The 19,951-nt window shown below is 41.5% G+C and overlaps 1 protein-coding gene across 3 annotated transcripts in view; it reads right to left on the bottom strand.

Moving 5' to 3' along the window:
* The window catches only part of MAP3K4 (mitogen-activated protein kinase kinase kinase 4), a 109,203-nt gene extending 92,213 nt beyond the window's left edge, over window positions 1-16,990 (bottom strand). For all 3 annotated transcript variants that reach the window (XM_024747942.1, XM_024747944.1, XM_024747943.1), the window contains exon 1: window positions 16,729-16,990. In XM_024747942.1, the coding sequence (XP_024603710.1) occupies window positions 16,729-16,856 (128 nt within the window). In that variant the 5' untranslated portion in view covers window positions 16,857-16,990. The remainder of the gene's footprint in view (window positions 1-16,728) is intronic.
* Between the last annotated feature and the right edge of the window lie 2,961 nt (window positions 16,991-19,951).

The raw sequence follows: 19,951 nt of genomic DNA, 5'->3' as shown, positions 1-19,951 counted from the left end.
ACCACTAGGAAAATACAAATCAAAACCATGAGATAGTACTTTTCATCCATTAGGGTGGTTATAATCAAAAAGTCAGAAAGGGACTTCCCTGGCAGTCCAGTGGTTAAGACTCCGCACTTCCAATGTAGGGGGCACGGGCTCGATCCCTGGCCAGGGAACTAAGATTTCACGTGCTCTGCAGTGCGGCCAAAAATAAACAAATAAATAGTTTAAAGTCAGACAATAACAAGCATGGGCAAGGATGTGAAGAAATCAGAACTCTCAAACACTGTCGGTGGGAATGTCAAGTGGTGCAGCCAGTTTGAAAAACGTATGAGCCAGCAATTAGACTCCTAGGTATATATATGCAAGAAAAATGAAAACATATGTCCACACAAACAACTGTATAAACACTTGAATGTTTATAGCAGCATCACTCATACTAGCCAAAAGGTGGAAACAACCCAACGTCTATCGAGTGAAGAATGGATAAGCAAAATGCATATGCATTTAGTGAAACATTATTCAGCCAAATAAAGGAATGAAGGACTCATACATGGTACAACATGGATGAAACTTGCAAACATTAGGCTAAATAAAAGCTGTCATAAAAGACCATATATTATATGATTCCATTTATAAAACATGTTCAGAACAGGCAAATATACAGACACAGAAAGTAGACTAATGGTTGCTTAGGACTGGGAGGGATGGGGGGTGGGAGGCAGCAGTAGCTGAAGGGTACCAGGTTTCTTTCTGAGGTAATTAAAACACTCGAAAATTGACCAGGTGATGTTTGCACATACCTTCGAGCACACTAAAACAACCAATCTGGACACTTTAAATGGGCGAACTGTATGCCATATGAATTATATCTCAATAAATTTATTTTCTTTCTTTTTCCCTTCCCTTTTTTTTTTTTTTTTTTACGTGGGGACACCTCGGATATGAACCAAGGACCTCTTGATTGGCAGAAAGCTATTTCAAAAAAAATAAATACGTAAAGGCAAGATACCTACTCCTATAGTTCTCTTACTCTCCATGTAAAACCCAGTTTCAGTTAGAATACTTTCTGATAGCCTAGAAATGGAATGTTTAAGAATTCAAATATATATACTTTAAGGTCAGTACAAGCTTTTAGCACCAAAAAAAAAAAAGGGGCTATCTCACTTTTTCATGTCTTGAAGAAATTTTGAACAGCAAAACATTTGGGAAACTGTATGGTACAGATCTCTACATAACCAAATTACCTTACTTTAATCACCTATTATTCAAATTCTAACAAAATAATTTGAAAAAGCACTAGCAAATGAGCAGGATTTGAACAGAAGGCAATCCTATTTCTACTAAAACAAGGGGAATTAGGGATCTTATGACAGGTTCTACATCAACTCTCATTCAGAGAGCAATTCTAAGAGGAGAGCTCTTACCAGGTATGTAAGATGTAGTATCCAGCGATGCAAAAAGGAATAGAAATCTTGCATACGGAGCCTTAAAAAAAGACACTCCTTTGTCTTTTATTAGTTCACAAATTCTCAGAAAATGAGAACAGAAAGGGAGTACAAAGGAAGAGGTGCCAAGAACCAGTAAAATTATTAAAGTCTTGTCAGTGATAATTCATTGAATTAACTCATTCGTTCCATCAACAGATACTTAGGCAGTATCTACCATGTGCATAGCTATTAGACAAGATTTACAGTGATATAAAAATACATAAAACCTACATTATAAGCTCTTTTATGGCTTACAGTTTATGTAAGCTATGGTATTTTTCCATAAAATATAGAAAATGGTACTTATGGTATTTTTCCAGAAAAAATGGGTCTGAAATGATTTTCCCTTAATTACATGTGTTGGACTTCCTAGCTTTAAAGAAATGGAAGAAAATTTAAAAGAAAATATTTAACTATGTGAACATTTAAAACTTCAATATATAAAAAAATAATAACTAAACATACTAAAAGTTAACCTGGAAAAAAAAATGTCCTTAATTTATAAAAGAGTCATTATTGTAAAGCAATTATACTCCAATAAAGATGTTAAAAAAAAAAAAAAATTTGCCTGTGCTCCGCAACAGGAGAGGCCACAGCAGTGAGAGGCCCGTGTACCGCAAAAAAAAAAAAAAAAGAAAAAAAACTGGCAAGAAAAACCCTAAGATACCAACAGCAAAATAAGCAAAGAATATAAAAAGATAATTCACAAAATAAATTTAAGTAGCAATAAAACATGAAAATAGTTCCACCTATTTAGTAACCAGACACTCAAACTAAAACAAGATAACCCTTTCCGGGCTATTAAATTAGCAAAGACTTTTTATAATAATACTCAAAGCTAGAAATCTAGTAAGATAAACACTATTTGTGGCCTATACATTCATATAATCTTTTCAGAAGAAAATGTTTAACAGTAGATATTAAAACTCTGAAATGTGTTCAAACTCCTTTCAAATTCTACATTCAGGAAATGACTTTACAAGAGCAGCCAGAAGAGCATTAAGAGCTGTGGATCAGCAGCTTCACTGCAGTGCTACCTAGGACAGCAAGAAACTGGTAATAATGTAAATGGTTTAGAGCATGACCATAAACTGAAATTATACAGCTATTTTTAAATGATGTTTTAATATTTTTACTAACATGGCAAACGCTCACAATATGTTCAGATAATATATCATGCCCACCTCAGTCTAGAGGGACCTCTTCTCACCCCTGTATAATTTACTTGGCAATTAATCATCCTTTTGATATCTTTTACTGCTATAATAAACTATTATTTAAATCATTCACCACATCCTTTCACATTTATGCCTAAGGAGATAGCATATAAAACACAGAACCACAGACTCTGAAGCATAACAAGGATGAATGTGTCCTGACTCCAGGTATTCTAAACTAACACATCTGTCTCTCTCTCTCTCTCTCTCTCTCTCTATCTATCTATCTCTCTCCCCTTTATTTATTTTTTTGGCCGCACTAGCACGCAGGATCCTACTTTCCAGACCAGGGATTGAAACTGTGCCCCCTGCAGTGAAAGCCAGGAGTCCCAACCACTGGACCACCAGCGAAGTCCCCTGAACTAATACATCTCTTAAAGACTCACTTTCTCCATCTGAAAAATGCACATCTATTTTACAAGTTCATTGTAATCATTATATAAAACATGTTATACTATTTGAATGATGGTACACAGGTAGATGATAGATGTAAACTTACCATTTCTGCACCAGACCATGAATTATAAAGCTTCTATTTACCTTATCTCTTCTCCTTAACTAAATTATAAATCCCTTGAAGACAGGGCATGTTTTACGTTACACTTACACATAATACAAGTATTATCTATCTGCCTAGGAGACTGTGAGAGGATTCAGAAGACAAGTGCCATTTGAAATGACTGCAGTAGAAAAGTGAGGAAAGGGTAGTTGATACACAGGAACCAATCTACTCAAAGGCAAGAAATTGAGAAAAAAGATGCCATGTTCAGGAAGGGGAGAGATGTTCAGTGTGGATGAGGTCTATTTGGCCTGGACCTTAAGCTTAAAGGAGTTTCGAATTTAGCTACCTTTGAGTGGCAAATTTGTGTAGGGATGTATTGAAAGGTCTGCTCACAAACAGACTTCAAGTGAAATTCATGGCCTCCCTATTTCTAGCTAAATCTGAGGGTAGGGAGATCTCCAACCCAGAAAGCTCCCTGGACCAGGGGGTAGGGGAGAGGAGAGGGGAGTTGTTATTTACTGGACACAGAGTCTCCATTTTGCAAGATGAAGAGTTCCAGAGATCTGCCACAGTGTGAATGAATATACTTCAGCGCTACTAAACTAACACTTAACAATGACTCCAATGGTAAAAAACAAGCCCCCCAAAACCCTGAGCGGATAAAAACACCCTGTGATACATTTACACAATGAACTACTTCATAGTGACAAAAATAAAAGAACCACTATCACCCAAAACAACATAGGTGAATCTCATGAACATCACGTTGCATGAAAGATGTGAAATATCACTAAGTGTCAGGGCAACGAGGAGAGGAGGGTAGTGACCGTGCGGGGGCAGAAGGGGTCTCTAGGATGCTGCTTTCTTCACACAGGTGATCTTTACAAGAGCAAGTTCACTTCTAGATAATTTATCATGCTATGCATTTCATATATATATTATACAAATGTCTGTGTTACATTACACAACAGCAAATATTACACAAAAATTTAAAATAAAAAAACCTGAGGGAACCTACCGGGTCCCACCTAATTGGTCAATTGGCCTCTCTTTCTCTTTCATCTCTGTATTATCAAATTCTGTGAATTGCCTATATAGTTGCCTCTATTATATATAATTCAATATGTAAAATTCTGTACTTACAGAGGAACAGATTATACCTAAAATATATATATAGGTATACTCTTTAATACTGTAATTTCATTTCCAGGATTTTATTCTAATAAAATATCTTGGATATACATAAAGACTGAGCCAAAAAGAATGTTCATAACATTGTTGCTTATAATAGCTAAAGAAATGGAAACACCCTAAAAGTCCAACAAAGGACTAGTTAAATTAATTAAGATCACAAGCAGCTTCCTGGAATAGAAACATCAGAAAACACTCAATGGGGGTCAGGAGGCAGCTGCTACATAACAGAGGCTCCCACTGGCAGACAGAGATTACCCCCAATACTGTGTAATAAGAATCACTACATCCCACTTTAAGTTTTCCATCACCTACAGACAGGTGCTTGTTTTACTCGGCTGCTTCCCTGAAAGCACCTAGCCTCGGCTACAGTCCAGGGTGCCTGTCTTCAACAAAGAAGGGCCATCTCAGGGCCTGTGGAAAAGGACTCTCCCATGTATTATACTTTCAGGTAGAGGCTTCTGATGGCCTCTTTAAACAACTCTGAGATCACACCAGTGGAATGAGTCAGGATTTATAGAACTCTAGTCAAAGTAATTCAAAAACAGTTAAATTACAGTATTCCAATAAAGAGGAATATTGTTTGTCATTAAATATGTTTAAAACATGGGAAAGTGCTCATGATATAGTAGCTTCTAAAGATAGAATGTATGGAGGGGAAATTTATATATATATATATATAAACATATATGTAATTTATATACTGGATTGGCCAAAAAGTTCCTTCAGTCTTTAAGTAAAAATAAAAGACACATTCTTCATTTTCACCAAGAACTCTATTGAACAGCATATTCACCTTTTGTTCCACTACCTTCTGCCAGTTTTCAGGCAACTTCATAATTCCATCTTCCCAAAACTTTTTACCTTTTTGAGCAAAGAACTGTTCCAGGTGCCTCTTACAGTCTTCCGGGGAATTGAAATTTTTTCCATTAAGAGAATTTTGTAAAGACGGAAATAAATGGAAATCCCAAAGTGCAGTGTCTGGTGAAAACGGCAGATGAATCAGAACTTCCCAGCCAAGCTGTAACAGTCTTTGGTCATCAGAGAAACACGCGGCCTTGCGTTATCCTGACGGAAGATTATGTGTTTTCTGCTGACTAATTCTGGACGCTTTTTGACGAGTACTGCTTTCAGTTGGTCTAATTAGGAGCAGTACTTGTTGGAATTAATCGTTTGGTTTTCCGGAAGGAGCTCATAATAGAGGACTCCCTTCCAATCCCAACATATATACAACATCACCTTCTCTGGATGAAGACCGGCCTTTGCTGTGGTTGGTGGTGGTTCATTTCACTTGCCCCTCAATCTCTTCCATTCCACATTATTGTACAGTATCCGCTTTTCATCACCCGTCACAATTTGTTTTATAAACGGAACGTTTTCCTTACGTTTCAGTAGAGAATCGCATGCGGAAGTACACTTAACTTATGTGGAACCCGAACATCAAAGCGATTAATGTAACCAAGCTGGTGCAAATGATTTTCAATGCTTGATGCAGGTATTTTGAGAATTCGGACATCTCCCTCGTGGGATAACACTGATTGTTCTCAATTAATGAGAACAATGAACTTCAGCTGGTCTACCTGACTGTGGCTTATATACAACATCACCTTCTCTGGATGAAGACCGGCCTTTGCTGTGGTTGGTGGTGGTTCATTTCACTTGCCCCTCAATCTCTTCCATTCCACATTATTGTACAGTATCCGCTTTTCATCACCCGTCACAATTTGTTTTATAAACGGAACGTTTTCCTTACGTTTCAGTAGAGAATCGCATGCGGAAGTACACTTAACTTATGTGGAACCCGAACATCAAAGCGATTAATGTAACCAAGCTGGTGCAAATGATTTTCAATGCTTGATGCAGGTATTTTGAGAATTCGGACATCTCCCTCGTGGGATAACACTGATTGTTCTCAATTAATGAGAACAATCAACTTCAGCTGGTCTACCTGACTGTGGAGCATCATCCAGCGAGAAATCTCCAACACGAAACTTCGCAAACCACTTTTGACATGTTCGATCAGTTACAGCACCTTCTCCACACACCGTACAAATCATTTTTGGGTTTCAGTTGTGCTTCTACCTTTCTTGAAATAATAAAGCATAATATGCTGAAAATGTTGCTTTTTTCCTTCCACCTGCAATATTAAAATGGCTACACAAAAATCCACCAATTTTGATAAGTTTTTTCTTTAAATGCACACTGATATGTTAGGGTATATGTCACAATGCAACCCAACAAAATTGTCTGGAATGAAATTAAAGACAACTAAGCACTGCTAGTTGTCTTAACAGGAAAATACCAAACGAACTTTTTGGCCAAACCAATATATAAATCACACACACACACACACACACACACACACACACACACACACAGAGGTAAAGAGGTAAAGCCCAGGAAAGAAATATGCCAAAATGTTAATGGTGACTATTTTTAGATGGTAGGATTATGACTGGCTATTTTCTTCTTTATACTTTTCAGATTTTTCTACAATTGACATGTGTTACTTTTATAATCAGAGAGATTTCTAACTGATTTAGAAAAGTGATTTCATTCACTTTTCTAAGGCAACAGCTAGACCAGTTTGGAAAATATTACTTTTAAATATAATGCACAACATTTAAAAAAATGAAAACAGTAGTAATCTAAGTTGTAAAGACATGTCAAGTTAAACAAACAACTAAAAAGAAGTTCCAGAGAAAAAAAGACTGAGCTGTGCCTGATGACCTAAAGGAGACATTCAACCTGCAGTGTGAACACTTCTGATTTTAGTGTCATGATTTACAATGCTCGTGTCAAAATTCCAAACACCTTTAGGAATATGCAAAATAATCACAGTGGAAGCGAAAGAGGGAATCTGGAAAAGCCAGGTCCCCAAATCCTCTTTCTCCTATGCCTTCAACAGACATGGAAAAAACAAATGTTTCTTGAATAAAGATTACTGCAGCTATTTTAAAATGTACCTAGCCTCAAAACATACCTGATGGCTTTTTATGAAAATTAATTACGATGGACTTCCTCCCTTTTCACTTTAAATGAAAAAATAAAAAGCAAAGAAATTAATAAAGAGAACTAAATTACGGAGCACTTTATATAAAAGGCCATAATCTCATTTAATTTAGTAACAACCTACGAAGGAGGTGCTATTATTATTTGATTTTCAAAGGAGCAAACTGACTCTGAGAGAAGTTAAGTAACTTTCCCCAAATCAGAGGCTACTAATTAAAAGGTAAGATTCAAAGCCTGTCTGTCTAGTACCAACACCTCTGTGCCCTCCAATATATCCACTGCCTCCTCCATCCAACAAGTACCTGTGGAGAGCCTAGCACTCATTAGACACTGTGCCAGGAACAGAGACCTAAAAGTGAGCCAAACAACCACGTCCCTGCCCTCCTGGAGTCTGATGGCTATTGAGGCCAAGAGACAATAAACAAACGTTCATTCAAGTAGGTAATTACAAATGGTGAGATGCCAGAACATGGTGGAGAACCACTCGGACTGGGAAGACTCAGAACAGAGGGACTTAATCTAACTTCTAGTGAAGGGGTATGAGGTTAAGGGAAGGCTGACCCTGAAGTAAGCAATGCTTAAAAGAAGACCAGGAGGAGGAGGAAGAATTAACAAGGCAAAGAAGGAGACCAAGACACGGGTTCCAGCCCTGGTCCGTGAAGATCCCACATGCTGCAGAGCAACTAAGCCCGTGCGCCCCAACTACTGAGCCTGCGCTCTAGAGCCCTTGAGCCACAACTACTGAAACCCGCGCGCCTAGAGCCCGTGCTCCACAAGAGAAGCCACCGCAATGAGAAGCCCACGCACGGCAATGAAGAGTAGCCCCCGCTTGCCGCAACTAGAGAAAGCCTGCGTGCAGCAATGAAGACCCAATGCAGCCAAAAAATAAAAAATAAATTTTTAAAAAAATAAACTTCACTGCAGTGAAAACTGCTGTATCCTAACACACACACACACACACACACACACACACACACACAGAGCAGGAGAGAATGAGTTCCTTTTTTTTCTTGAGGACTGCTCTACTGGAAAAAAAATTAAAATACATATTAGTGTTTCAGAGAAAAATGAACAAATTATCTAATGTACTCATATAGTCCAACACAAATTTTACTGTACAATTAATACCAAATTTTAAACTCATCTTTACAACCCTTGTGTTTAAGGATAGGCAACCAAGAGAACAACCTTGAGACACAGGATAAGATGCATTCTTGTTCCTGCCTTTGGGGAACAACGCTGTTTTCAAAGAAGAAACAGTCGGATCCAAATCGTGCCTAGCTTCTTCAAAACGCCTTCTGACCATTTAGTGGATAAGCACAATGCTTGTTCTCCTGACTCAATCTCAAGGGACAAAGGACAAAGTATTTGCAATAGCATCTTTTTAAAATTTTGGTAGAGCCGTGCTTTTCAAAATGAGGGTCACAGCCCATTTGTAGATAATAAAACCAATTTAATGAGTCACGATGAACAATTTTTTTAGTAGGAGAACAAAACAAGAATTTTCAGCATATATCATATATTACAAGGTCAAACATTGTTTCATAAATTTTTGTTTCAGTTATACAGCACCCACATACTGTTGTAAAACATACTTCCTACCATAGGTCACAAGCACAGCCAGAGTTTCAACATCACCACCCCGGGACAGAAATTACAATCTTACTGCCTGATTGACCTAAAGACTGAGCACAGAAAAAAATAAGGAGATCTCTAAAAAGGTTTGAGTGCCAGCACCTCTTTATTCTGTGAACTTGAAACAAAGTTTCATGGGAAAAAAAGGTGTGTACAATGAGTTTGGGGGAGATTTCAGGGTTGGGTGTTTCTTTTGCATTTTTTTTTTCTTTTTCTGAAAACAAATCTTTCATCACTTCTCCACCCTGTAAAGTCCACTTAATCCAGAAAGCCGAGTATTCCATCCATGGTTGGTGTGCGGGCCTGAGCTGAAGAGCACCTTTAGCTCTGGACACTAACGGGAGCACAGAGTGACAGAAGGAACGGGAGGTGAGAGCCTGGAGACCTGGGTCCTAGGCTGTGACCCTGGGGAAGCTGCAGCCTCTGTAGGCTGCTTTTCTCACCTCTAAAATGAAGGGCATGGCTCAGATGCCCTGGTCCAGGAAGATCCCACATGCCACGGAGCAACTAAGCCTGTGCGCCACAACTACTGAGCCTGCACTCTAGAGCCCGCGAGCCACAACTACTGAGCCCGTACGCCACAAGTACTGAAGCCCATGCGCCTAGCGCCTGTGCTCCACAAGAGAAGCCACTGCAATGAGAAGCCTGCACACCACAATGAAAAGTAGCTCCTGCTCACTGCAACTAGAGAAAGCCCGTGCACAGCAACGAAGACCCAACACAGCCAAAAAATAAATTAATTAAAAAAAATTTTGTGAGAAAACCAACTTATACCTATATTTTTATGTTCCTACACAAAAAGACTTCAGAATTTCAATGGTACAATAAATTTAATGCATGTATTAAATTTTCTTCCAAACTATTTCCACTGAAAGATTAAAAAGGTTGACAATTTCTATTAATTTTACATCTCCAAACTAGCTGTCCTCTAATAAGCCCTGTTGAGAACATTCTACAGTTCAGCAGTATCCTCAAATAGCCTGCTCACATGCAAAAAGAAAAAAAAAAAAAGCTCCACTGAAAACATCAAATCTGATCAGCTTTAAAGCTTAGCATCTACTTTTTTCCACAGAAGGCTTACTTCTTCTGAAATTATGCTGAAAGGAAATCCTCTTATGAAACGCTTTTGAAAGAATGCCTAATATATTCTTAATATCTTTCCCTGCTACTTTATAAACACTTGGCATCCATATGATCCATGAGACTAATACTTCTACTGATGTCTGCAAAATACGACAAATGAGTGTTCTTACAGGTCAAAAACAAATTTTCATTTTGCCTATGCCATTAGTGAATAAATATCTAAAGGCAACTTGCACTCCATACGTGAGTGTGAGGTCTGTGGGAAATATAAGACTGTACCTACCACACCTACCTTCCAGAGATATAATGTTCCTTTTAAAATACAGTGGTTTCAACCATGCCTCTTAAAAAGGGTAAAGTATTTTAACATAACATACATGTTGAGAATATAGTTATAGATCGAAGTAATAATTCTATGACTATAAAGGCCACCATAGAGCAAAGCCCTTTGTTTGTTACTGCTGATGTTGTTTGTACCTCAACTACAAACTCTGTTATCCAGGATCAACTAAATAATTAAAGAAAACCAAATGGATATCGTCAGCTCAGACAGTGCATATATACTAAAATTTTAAAAAGGAAAATTTTAATTTATTTAAAATTTGGCAACAATAGTCTCTTTTACACAACATATAGAATCTTATCAATTTCAATTTTAGGAAATGCAAAGTAAAGAGACTTAAAATGATAAATGTAGAGGAATTTGGGCTCTCTAGCTTTTTATTGTAAAATAAAAACATGTAACGTTCATTATAAAAAATTTTAGGAAAAAAGTAGGATGTATCCCTTCAACCTTTTTTCTAGACACATATATACTTTTTTTTAATGGGTTCATACTAAGTATAAGGATTTTAAGAAGCCCAACTCAAATTATTAATGGTTTATGCAGAAATAAAGAATTTATCAATTCACATAACGAATCAAGAGAAAAATGGGGGTGAATGTAGCATAAAAGGACAATAGCCAAAGACTTCTTTTGGTCTCTTCTTTTCTCTGGGGTTCAACGTCACTGTCTGAAACCAAACTAGTTCTCTGTGAGATGGTGACTACGGTTCGGGGAGCTAGCTCTAGGCTCAGGACTCCACAGTATACATTTCAGTTACTAAAAAGAGCTTTTCTGTCCCCCAGCTCCAATTTGAAAAATCCTAGGAAAGAACTCGAATGGCCTGGCTTGCATCAAGCGCCCATCCCTATAGCCAGGAGTGCATAAGCCGAGGGCAGCTCCAATCTGTACCATGGAGCTAGAATCAAGAGAGGGGCTTGGGTGAGGGGGCAGGACAGTCACAGCTGGTGGAGAGATCTATACGAGCTGAGCAGCCACCTCAAGTATTGGCTACCATCTTCTGCACATGCTGTTGTATAATCTGCTTTTCTCATTGAACACAGTGGTGGGTATGTATAAATCTGAAGTACCTGAGAATCTCTTTAAAAGTAGATACTCAGGTCCCACTTGTATGAAGCCTTATCTAGAAGGAATTATATCATGACCACTTGCCCATGTCACTGAAAATTCCTTAAAAACATGGTTTTTAATGGCTGCACAGAATTCTCATGTAGGTCTAAATTTTTTTAATTTAATTTTATGGACTTCCCTGGTGGCGCAGTGGTTAAGAATCCACCTGCCAATGCAGGGGACACGGGTTCGATCCCTGGTCTGGAAAGATCCCACATGCCACGGAGCAACTAAGCCCATGCGCCACAACTGTTGAGCCTGCATTCTAGAGCCCACGAGCCACAACTACTGAGCCTGCATGCCACAACTACTGAAGCCTGCGCACCTAGAGCCCGTGCTCTGCCACAAGAGAAGCCACCGCAATGAGAAGCCCGTGCACCGCAAGGAAGAGTAGCCCGCGCTCGCCGCAACTAGAGAAAGCCCGCGCGCAGCAACAAAGACCCAACGCAGCCAAAAATAAATAAATTTATTAAAAAAATAAAAATAAATTTAATTTTATGACAAATCCAGATAAACCACATACCATCATGATCTTTTTTGAACACAATACTCACAAGAGTCAAAAAGCATTTTACGAAAGCACCAACCACTGACATCTTTGCCACACCTTTTCCAGAAACTACGCCAAAGGACTCTTTGTTGGGGGCAGGGTCAGAGGAGTGGATTATGAGGAGGGTGAAGACAGTTAGGTGATCCTCTGAGACTTACCATTAGTAAAAATCTACCACTGAGGGTTTTTTAAACAGATGTCTTTAAGGGACAAGGATACAATATACCTCAAAGTAAAGCAGGAAAAGCAAGGTTTGTCATAATCTAGTTAAAAGTAAGACTGAAGATTAAAAACAAACACACTGTAACCTAACAAACTGAGGGAAGTTAGTGACCAGAGGGAAAAGAAAAACAGCAGCCCGTGTGAAGCCTAGGGAAACGAAAACCTAAGAGTAAGACTCTTGTTACCTGCCTCTCATCCTAGAAGCAGGGGGTATGCCTGTTAGGGATGCAAGCCAACCTGGTCTGTTAACATTACTCACTAAGATCATTCAACTAATTTCCCTAGCTGATGTCATGCTTACCAATCAATCTCTTAATTATACTTTGGCTTTCTACAGGCAAAAGAATACACTGACCCAGCAGGTACAGACAAAGCCAAGTAGGAGCTGAAGCACAGTACCTGAACCTTGCTTACCGTATGCTGCCCAGGGAATGCCAGCTTATAAAGACCCACAGCAGTCACTGGCCAAACTCTTTTTCCAACATTTCCCCCATTTTCTCTTTAAAGAAATTATTTCCAATGGCCTACTGACTGGAGGCATCAAAGTGTCCTTATAAACAATACATACCACCTGGTCAAATGAGAAGGCTAAAACAACAGCATGCTATGAGTAAAAATTATAATCACTGAAGAATAAGGAATTATTAAGTAACAGGAAGTTATTAAGGCAACGTATCCAGTAAACAATCAAGACTTTATATCCCCTTATTTCAGTAGGGCTCAGAACAAGATTTACAAGACATTAAGAGAACGCAAGTGAAAGAAGTAGAAGCAACTTCTAACAATATGACAATTAAAGGGAACCACAAGGGCTTCCCTGGTGGTGCAGTGGTTGAGAGTCCGCCTGCCGATGCAGGGGACACGGGTTCGTGCCCCAGTCCGGGAAGATCCCACATGCTGCAGAGCGGCTGGGCCCGTGAGCCATGGCCCCTGAGCCTGCGCGTCCGGAGCCTGTGCTCCGCAACAGGAGAGGCCACAGCAGTGAGAGGCCCGTGTACCGCAAAAAAAAAAAAAAAAAAAAAGGGAACCACAAAGTCCTTCTTGAAAGACGAGCTGTCCCCATTTCAGAACATGAAGGAGCTTCTGCTATCACTGGAGCCCTTTGTTACTGCTGTGTGGTCACTGCTTCTCTGCCTAAAGCCACCCCTGTCAACAGTATCTCCCCTAGTAAGGGTCTCAAGCCACGCCCATCACTGATGCTGCCAGGAGAGCCTGCAGCTGCACCGTAAGGTGGGTTTCGCTAAGGAGAATAAATAAGTGACATCCAGTGGCAAGACTGAAACAAGCAGGCTCCAAGGGGACATTCAAGGAGAGGGAGAGATCAAACCACCTAGGAGGGACAGAATATTGAAGTACTTTTTTAGTAGTGAAACCCATTTTTTCAAATGAACTTATAAGAACCATATTATAAAAAGTAAATAAAGTCACTGGTTAAAAAAAGTTATTTCATGTAACAAGTACTTTACACGGGTCAATAAATGAGAACAAGGAGGCTATTTTTTTTTAATTTATTTTTTAAAATTTATTATTTGGGCACTGGGTTTTTGTTGCCGCACAAGGGCTTTCTCTAGTTGCGGTGAGCGGGGGCTACTCTTGGTTGCGGTGCGTGGGCTTCTCATTGCGGTGGCTCCTCTTGTTGAGGAGCGCAGGCTCAAGGCACGCAGGCTTCAGTAGTAGTTGTGGCTCACGGGCTCTAGAGCGCAGGCTCAGTAGTTGTGGCGCACAGGTTTAGTTGCTCGCGGCATGTGGGATCCTCCCGGACCAGGGCTTAGAACCTGTATCCCCTGCATTTGGCAGGCGGATTCTTAACCACTGTGCCACCAGGGAAGCCCTAACGTAAACATTTTTATGAAAGCTTACAGGAGATAGGAGCAGTCTCGTATCAGCCTTAATAGCCAAGATCTGTGTTTCTTTTAAACGCAGCTTCAAGAAATCACAAAAGTAAATTGTTCCAAATTAGTTTTAAAAGCTCTCCTTATAATCTCAGGATCCTCCTACAACTGACCCAGAAGCTTAAAAAAGAAATTATAAGGAATGCTTATTTCTAAGTTTAATCACTAACAATAACAACTGCTATCCTTATCATGAATTATTTATCAAAAACAAGGACAAGAAGTATCCACCACTGACAACAGGCAGTAAACCCATAAGAGCACTGTCGCTTCTCAACCTGTTTTGTGTTCCCCGGTCATTGCATAACTCTCACATCAGCACGCGCTGAGCAGATGTACTGGGCTGGCACCTGCCGCACTGCTGCACTGGCCAACGTGTGCGGGCCTGCTTTCCACAAAAGACCTGTGCATCAGATCAGCCTTCCTCATCAATGACACATCGACATGAAGTGCATGAACAAAGATGGCACATGGAGCTTTATTCTGGTCTGTCCCAAACCAGTTAACCTAGTAGCACAAGTCACGTTATTGGTCTCCTATGCGTTAAATGTGGCATCTAGCATTATTTGAAAATGCATGTTGAGCCTCTTTAAAATGGTTAAAAACACAGGTAAAAGAAATTCAAATAAACAACTGCAGAGCCCCTGAAGCATCTTTTACTAATGATCTACAATTAACTGCAATGTTGCTAAGAAAAATATTTCTAAGATCTTCTTGTTCTGTACAGTGCTGTTCACTTAAAGTTGAAGCCGATTATCCTGACCTATTTCTACTATAACAAAGACAGAAACCTGGCTGAAAACTAAAGATTTCTTTTTATCATTAGAGAAACAGTCATTTTTTACAGCACATTTGCAATTCTCTCTGTTCCTTTTACCTAAGAATGTTCACATCCATTTTTTCCCAGAGTATAGTTATACAGAATTATAACTTCTGATCTGCCCGTTTGTATAATGAAATCAACTCTCTTCTTCATGGCGGTTAAGAGCAGGGAATGTGCAGCCAGACCTGAGTTCAGCACTAACTGTGAAACCTTGGACAAAACACTTAACTTTGTGCCTCAGTTTCCTCATCTTAAAAAGAGACAGTAATAGTATGTTCCTCATAAGGTTGTTGGTCAAGATTAAATGGGTTAACAGAAGCAAAGGAAATGGCACATTTTAAACGATTAGTAAGTGTTCGCTATTATTATTTTTAAAGAAAAACATAAAGGAGTCAAAATACTCAAAGTATGAATCTACTACCAAATTTATATAATAAACTTTCTGACAAAAGTGCTAAAAATGTTAGATGTATTCCAAAGGACCAAAATGAATTCTCATTACACCATGTACCATTATTTACAGAAGCTGTTCCCTAAAAGTTCACAAGAGTATCTCGGAAGTACCTCAGAGTTAAGGAAAATGAAGAACGACTTTCTTCACAGCCTGTAAAAACCAAACAAATCTGTTTGGGCCGACTGGGTCATAACAAGCACGAATGTGGTTCCTGTATTCAGTTCTAACTACAGCTGCAGATTTTGTTTAAAATTTCTTTAAGGAGGAAAAAGAAAGAGGACACTTAACTCCCTTATTCCTGCAACTACAGAGCAAGATAGCAAGATGCAAGAGGAGACGTGGAAGTATTTTCCTTACAGGGGACAGGGGGCAGCAGTTTGCAAGTTTACACTGGGATGCAAAAGACAGGGGTAAGAGGTCATTTGAACATACAAACGGAGGCACATAAGAGGGAAATTCTTAGTTATGGTGAATTTCATCTCCCGATCAGAAAAATGACATAAGAATTCAGTAACAGAGCCCCTAGGGAACAGAATGCAACGAATGCTTTGGGTACCAAAGTTCCATATTACAGCTTCCTGTGGGAGCAAAGTTTCGGACAAATCAATCCTTCACTTGATGTGCACGTGTGCGCAACAATCTGCACAACGCCACTACTCACGGCCGGTGAAGGACCCTCAGAAAGAGAAACCAACCTGTTTGCACAGGCACACTCGGGGGGAGACAAACGGAGGGCAGGGGGAGAACGAAGGGGAAACAGCCAGTGTGCATCTGCTTCACGAGCGTCTACCTCTTTACTTGAGCGGGGGCGAAGGGGAGGTAGCATTTTCGCTTAGTAACGAGGGGCGTAGTTTCAGCGCGGCGCCGGTTCGGAAGCCTTGGAGGGGAGGGAGGGGGAGGGGTGCCAGTCCCGGCAGGAACAGGGGCGCCCCGCTACGCTCCCGCCCCGCCGCATTCCCGGCGCGCGGCGATGCTGCAAGGAGGGCCGGCGCGCTAAGCGCTCGGCCGGAGCCGCGGCGCCCCGGCAGGAGTCCCTGGGCCGACCCGGCCGCCGTGCCCTCCGTCCAGGGCTGCACCCCGCCCCTCCGGCCCGGCAGCCTGGATGCTCCCGCACCACCTGGCGGGAAGCAGAGGCCCCCACGCCCCCTCGTGCCCCCGACCAAGCTCGGGCCAGGACGAGACCCGCTTTCTGCGCCGGGCCCGCCGCGGCAGCCCCACTCACCTCGCCGCCCGGCAGCGCTCCGGCTCGGGTTCGGGTTCCGGCGGCGGCGGCGGCGGCTCCTCCATGGCGGCGGCGGGAGTGACGGCGAAGGCGGGCGGCGGGACCAGCTCTGCGGCGGCTTCTCTCATCCGTGCACGGAGCCCCGCATGGCCGCGGCGGGCAGTAAGCTGCAGCCTGGCGCGGGGGACCGGAGCCCCGGAGTGCAGGAGTGACTCGGCTCCGCCTCCGCCTCTAGCCCGCCGCAGGAGCCGCTCGCGCCGCGGCCATCTTGGAGACGGCGACCGGCCAGCGCCGGGCTACGGCGGGTGGCGAGGGACAAGCTTCCCAGGGAGGCGGCGGCGGGCGCGGGGATGGACCGGCGGGGAAGGCCGGGGAGGGGAGGGGAGGGGTGGAGGCGTGGGAGACCGGGCGGCAGACAGCTAGCAGGTTGGGGTAGCGGCGCTCTGCCCCGGGGGCTGGGTCTCGCCGCCGCCGCCGCCGCCGTCTGGCTCCGCTCGCGGGGAGTGTGCGGTGGGCTGTGCGCGCCGGTGCTCCCAGGTGGTCAGCGGGGGGCGTGCACCGAGGGCCCCGGGAAGGGCATCGCGGCCTGGGTTAGGCGGCGACTCCTGACTTTGAAGTGCTTTGTGAACTTTAGCAAGAGGATCGTCGCCAAACGTAGATGCCATCCTCAGAAACAGGGATGGATGTAACGCTCACAGCTCACACGCGGGCGTGGAGGCTTTGGGAGACCTGTCAGTCCTGGGGGGCCGGGGGTGCACTCCGATGAAAGAGAAGTCTTCAACACACACACAAGACTCAGGGTTCTGAGACTGTGTAAACAGACTCTGGAAACGCACAACATTAAAGTTACCCTGCTATCAACAGGGTGGGAAGGAACACTGATCTAACCTTCTAACCTCTGGAATCTGGTATTGATCTTCCAGAAACTCGGACTGGAGTGCTCCTACACTAAAGGAAAAAAAAGAAAGAAGAGAACAGTTCTAAAGATTATTTCAGAGTTGTAAAAATACCGTTGAAATATCACCGCTTCATTTACTCTGAGAGCATCTGAGGCTTCACAGTTTTAATTTGCAAATATTTACAAAATTTCCCTTAAGGTGAAGTCCAGAGTTAATTTAAGTACATTTCTGTTGATTCAAATGCACTGGTTTTCAAAAGCTCATTTGGTGGAGGTTGAGTATGTAAAATACACGTTTTGATTAAACGTTGGTAAGAAAAGTGGCCAAGATGGAAAAGTTTAAATGTGATTATATTTAAAGGCCAGTTAGCTATGTCGCATTCATAAGTACATTATACTGTATATACATATTCGTGTATTTCACATATATGTGTGAAATTAGCTATAGTGCATTCAAAGTACATTACAGAAATTTCTCTGTAGTTTAAGAACTTTTTCAGTCTATTTTCTTTATTAAGATAGCCTATTATTATATGACCTGGTAGTGCTGAATTTCCAAATTGACATTCATTTTATTTACTCAAAAACAGTTATTCAACAAATACTTACTAAATGCGTATATGTGCCGGGAACTAAGCTAGACGCTGGGGATATAGTAGTAAGCAAAACAAAGTCTTTTCCTGGTAGAGATAACATCCTAGATGAGTAAGGGGAAGAGAAAGGACAGAAGAAAAACAAACAAGTAAATACTTAGCATATCAGCCGGTGATAACTGCTATGGAGAAAAGTAAGCTGAGAAGGGGCTGGAGGGGACGATGCTATTTTACGCAGATTGGTCAGAATAAAGTTAAATGATTTGGTCATAGCACTGTTTCCAAAGAAAATTGTGATAACTTCTTATTTATTGAATTTCAAATTTTCTTTTGAAACAGTGGTATGACCAAATCACTTAACTTTATCCTCACTAACACATCTTTAAGTATTGTAAGAGTCTGAATCAGTTATAGTTCACAAATAACTCCTGAAGACAGTCAACCTGGGGCCTGTCCTCAGGTCTCCCCGCTTGTAAATCTATAATATTTGATGTATAGACCAGCATTTGAGAGATGTATGGTTTGCTGTTGTTTCAATTGCCACTTGAGGGTACTATTTTAGCAGAAATCAAACAAATTTACACTTAACTAATCACGTAAGGCACGTAGAGACCCAAGTTAACTAGTACTAAGTGTTCAATTTAAGTGCTGTGAATCTTTTCTTCATTCAAGTTAATTTTGTGTCCCGTATCAGCCTTTTTTGTTTTTGTTCTCCTCCTATTCTATGCCACTTCATTTCTGCAATTCAGTACTCCAGATTTCAAGCTCTGAATTTGTTTCCTTCTTACGCACGCCAGCCTCACTTCCACTCCTTGCCTGTGTTCTCTGACTTGATGAACTACAGCACCTTAACCCAGTCCGAACTCTGAACAACCACCCACTCAGCCCCTGACTGATGGGTCCAAGTCCCATCAAACTCTCCCTCCCTCTGGAATCCCTTCACTTCTCTCCATCCTCGCTAGCTAGCTCAGACCACTGTCGCATCTCCCTGGATAACCGCGACAGTCTTCAGCTCTCCCTGCCTGTTGGAGTGCTCACTCCCCAACCAATCTCTTCTCATGCTGCAGGCCACAGTAGCCTTTCTGATCTAAACTGATCTAAACATGTCACTCTTATCTAATTCATTTTACTGACATCTCGTTGCTGTCACAATAAAGTCCTTACCGGACCTTTCTGAGTTCTTCACATGCTCCATACTTGGTCCTGCTACTCGGATTGTGCAAAAGGAGGTTCTATTCCATCACACTACCTTTCCACTTGGCCCACCCTTTCCAGTCTAAGCTGTGCCTGCTTCTTCCGAGGCCACCTCTCAGCCGGTGACGAGCTCTCCCTAGGGCAGGAACAAGACGCGGGCACTCCTGCAGGCTACGAATTGGCATCCATTCAAATGGTGATTTAAAAATAGTCCAAAAGGGAAAAACTGATTTCATCTTAATAAAAACTATTCTTTACACACTAATTCAAGGCCACTGTGTGAAGAAAACTCCGCAAAGTATTTCCCAGCTTTCTGTAATTCTAGTTTTCCTAATGTTCCTTTACAATCCTCCAAGTCAGAATCCTTCTTGGAAGACATATTAGCTTTACACGTTACAGAATCAAACAGATCCCTCTCCTCTAAATAACACTATACCATGTATTCTTCGATGCTGGTATTCAACCAGCTTTGACCACTGACGTTGAGGGAACAGAGAGGCACACACATGCACCTGCCACAGAAACACTCAGCAACACA

This window comes from Neophocaena asiaeorientalis, unplaced genomic scaffold (genome assembly GCF_003031525.2).
Source record: "Neophocaena asiaeorientalis asiaeorientalis breed wild unplaced genomic scaffold, Neophocaena_asiaeorientalis_V1.1 scaffold123, whole genome shotgun sequence".
Taxonomy (NCBI): Eukaryota; Metazoa; Chordata; class Mammalia; order Artiodactyla; family Phocoenidae; genus Neophocaena; species Neophocaena asiaeorientalis.
This window is presented reverse-complemented; position numbering and strand designations above follow the sequence as displayed.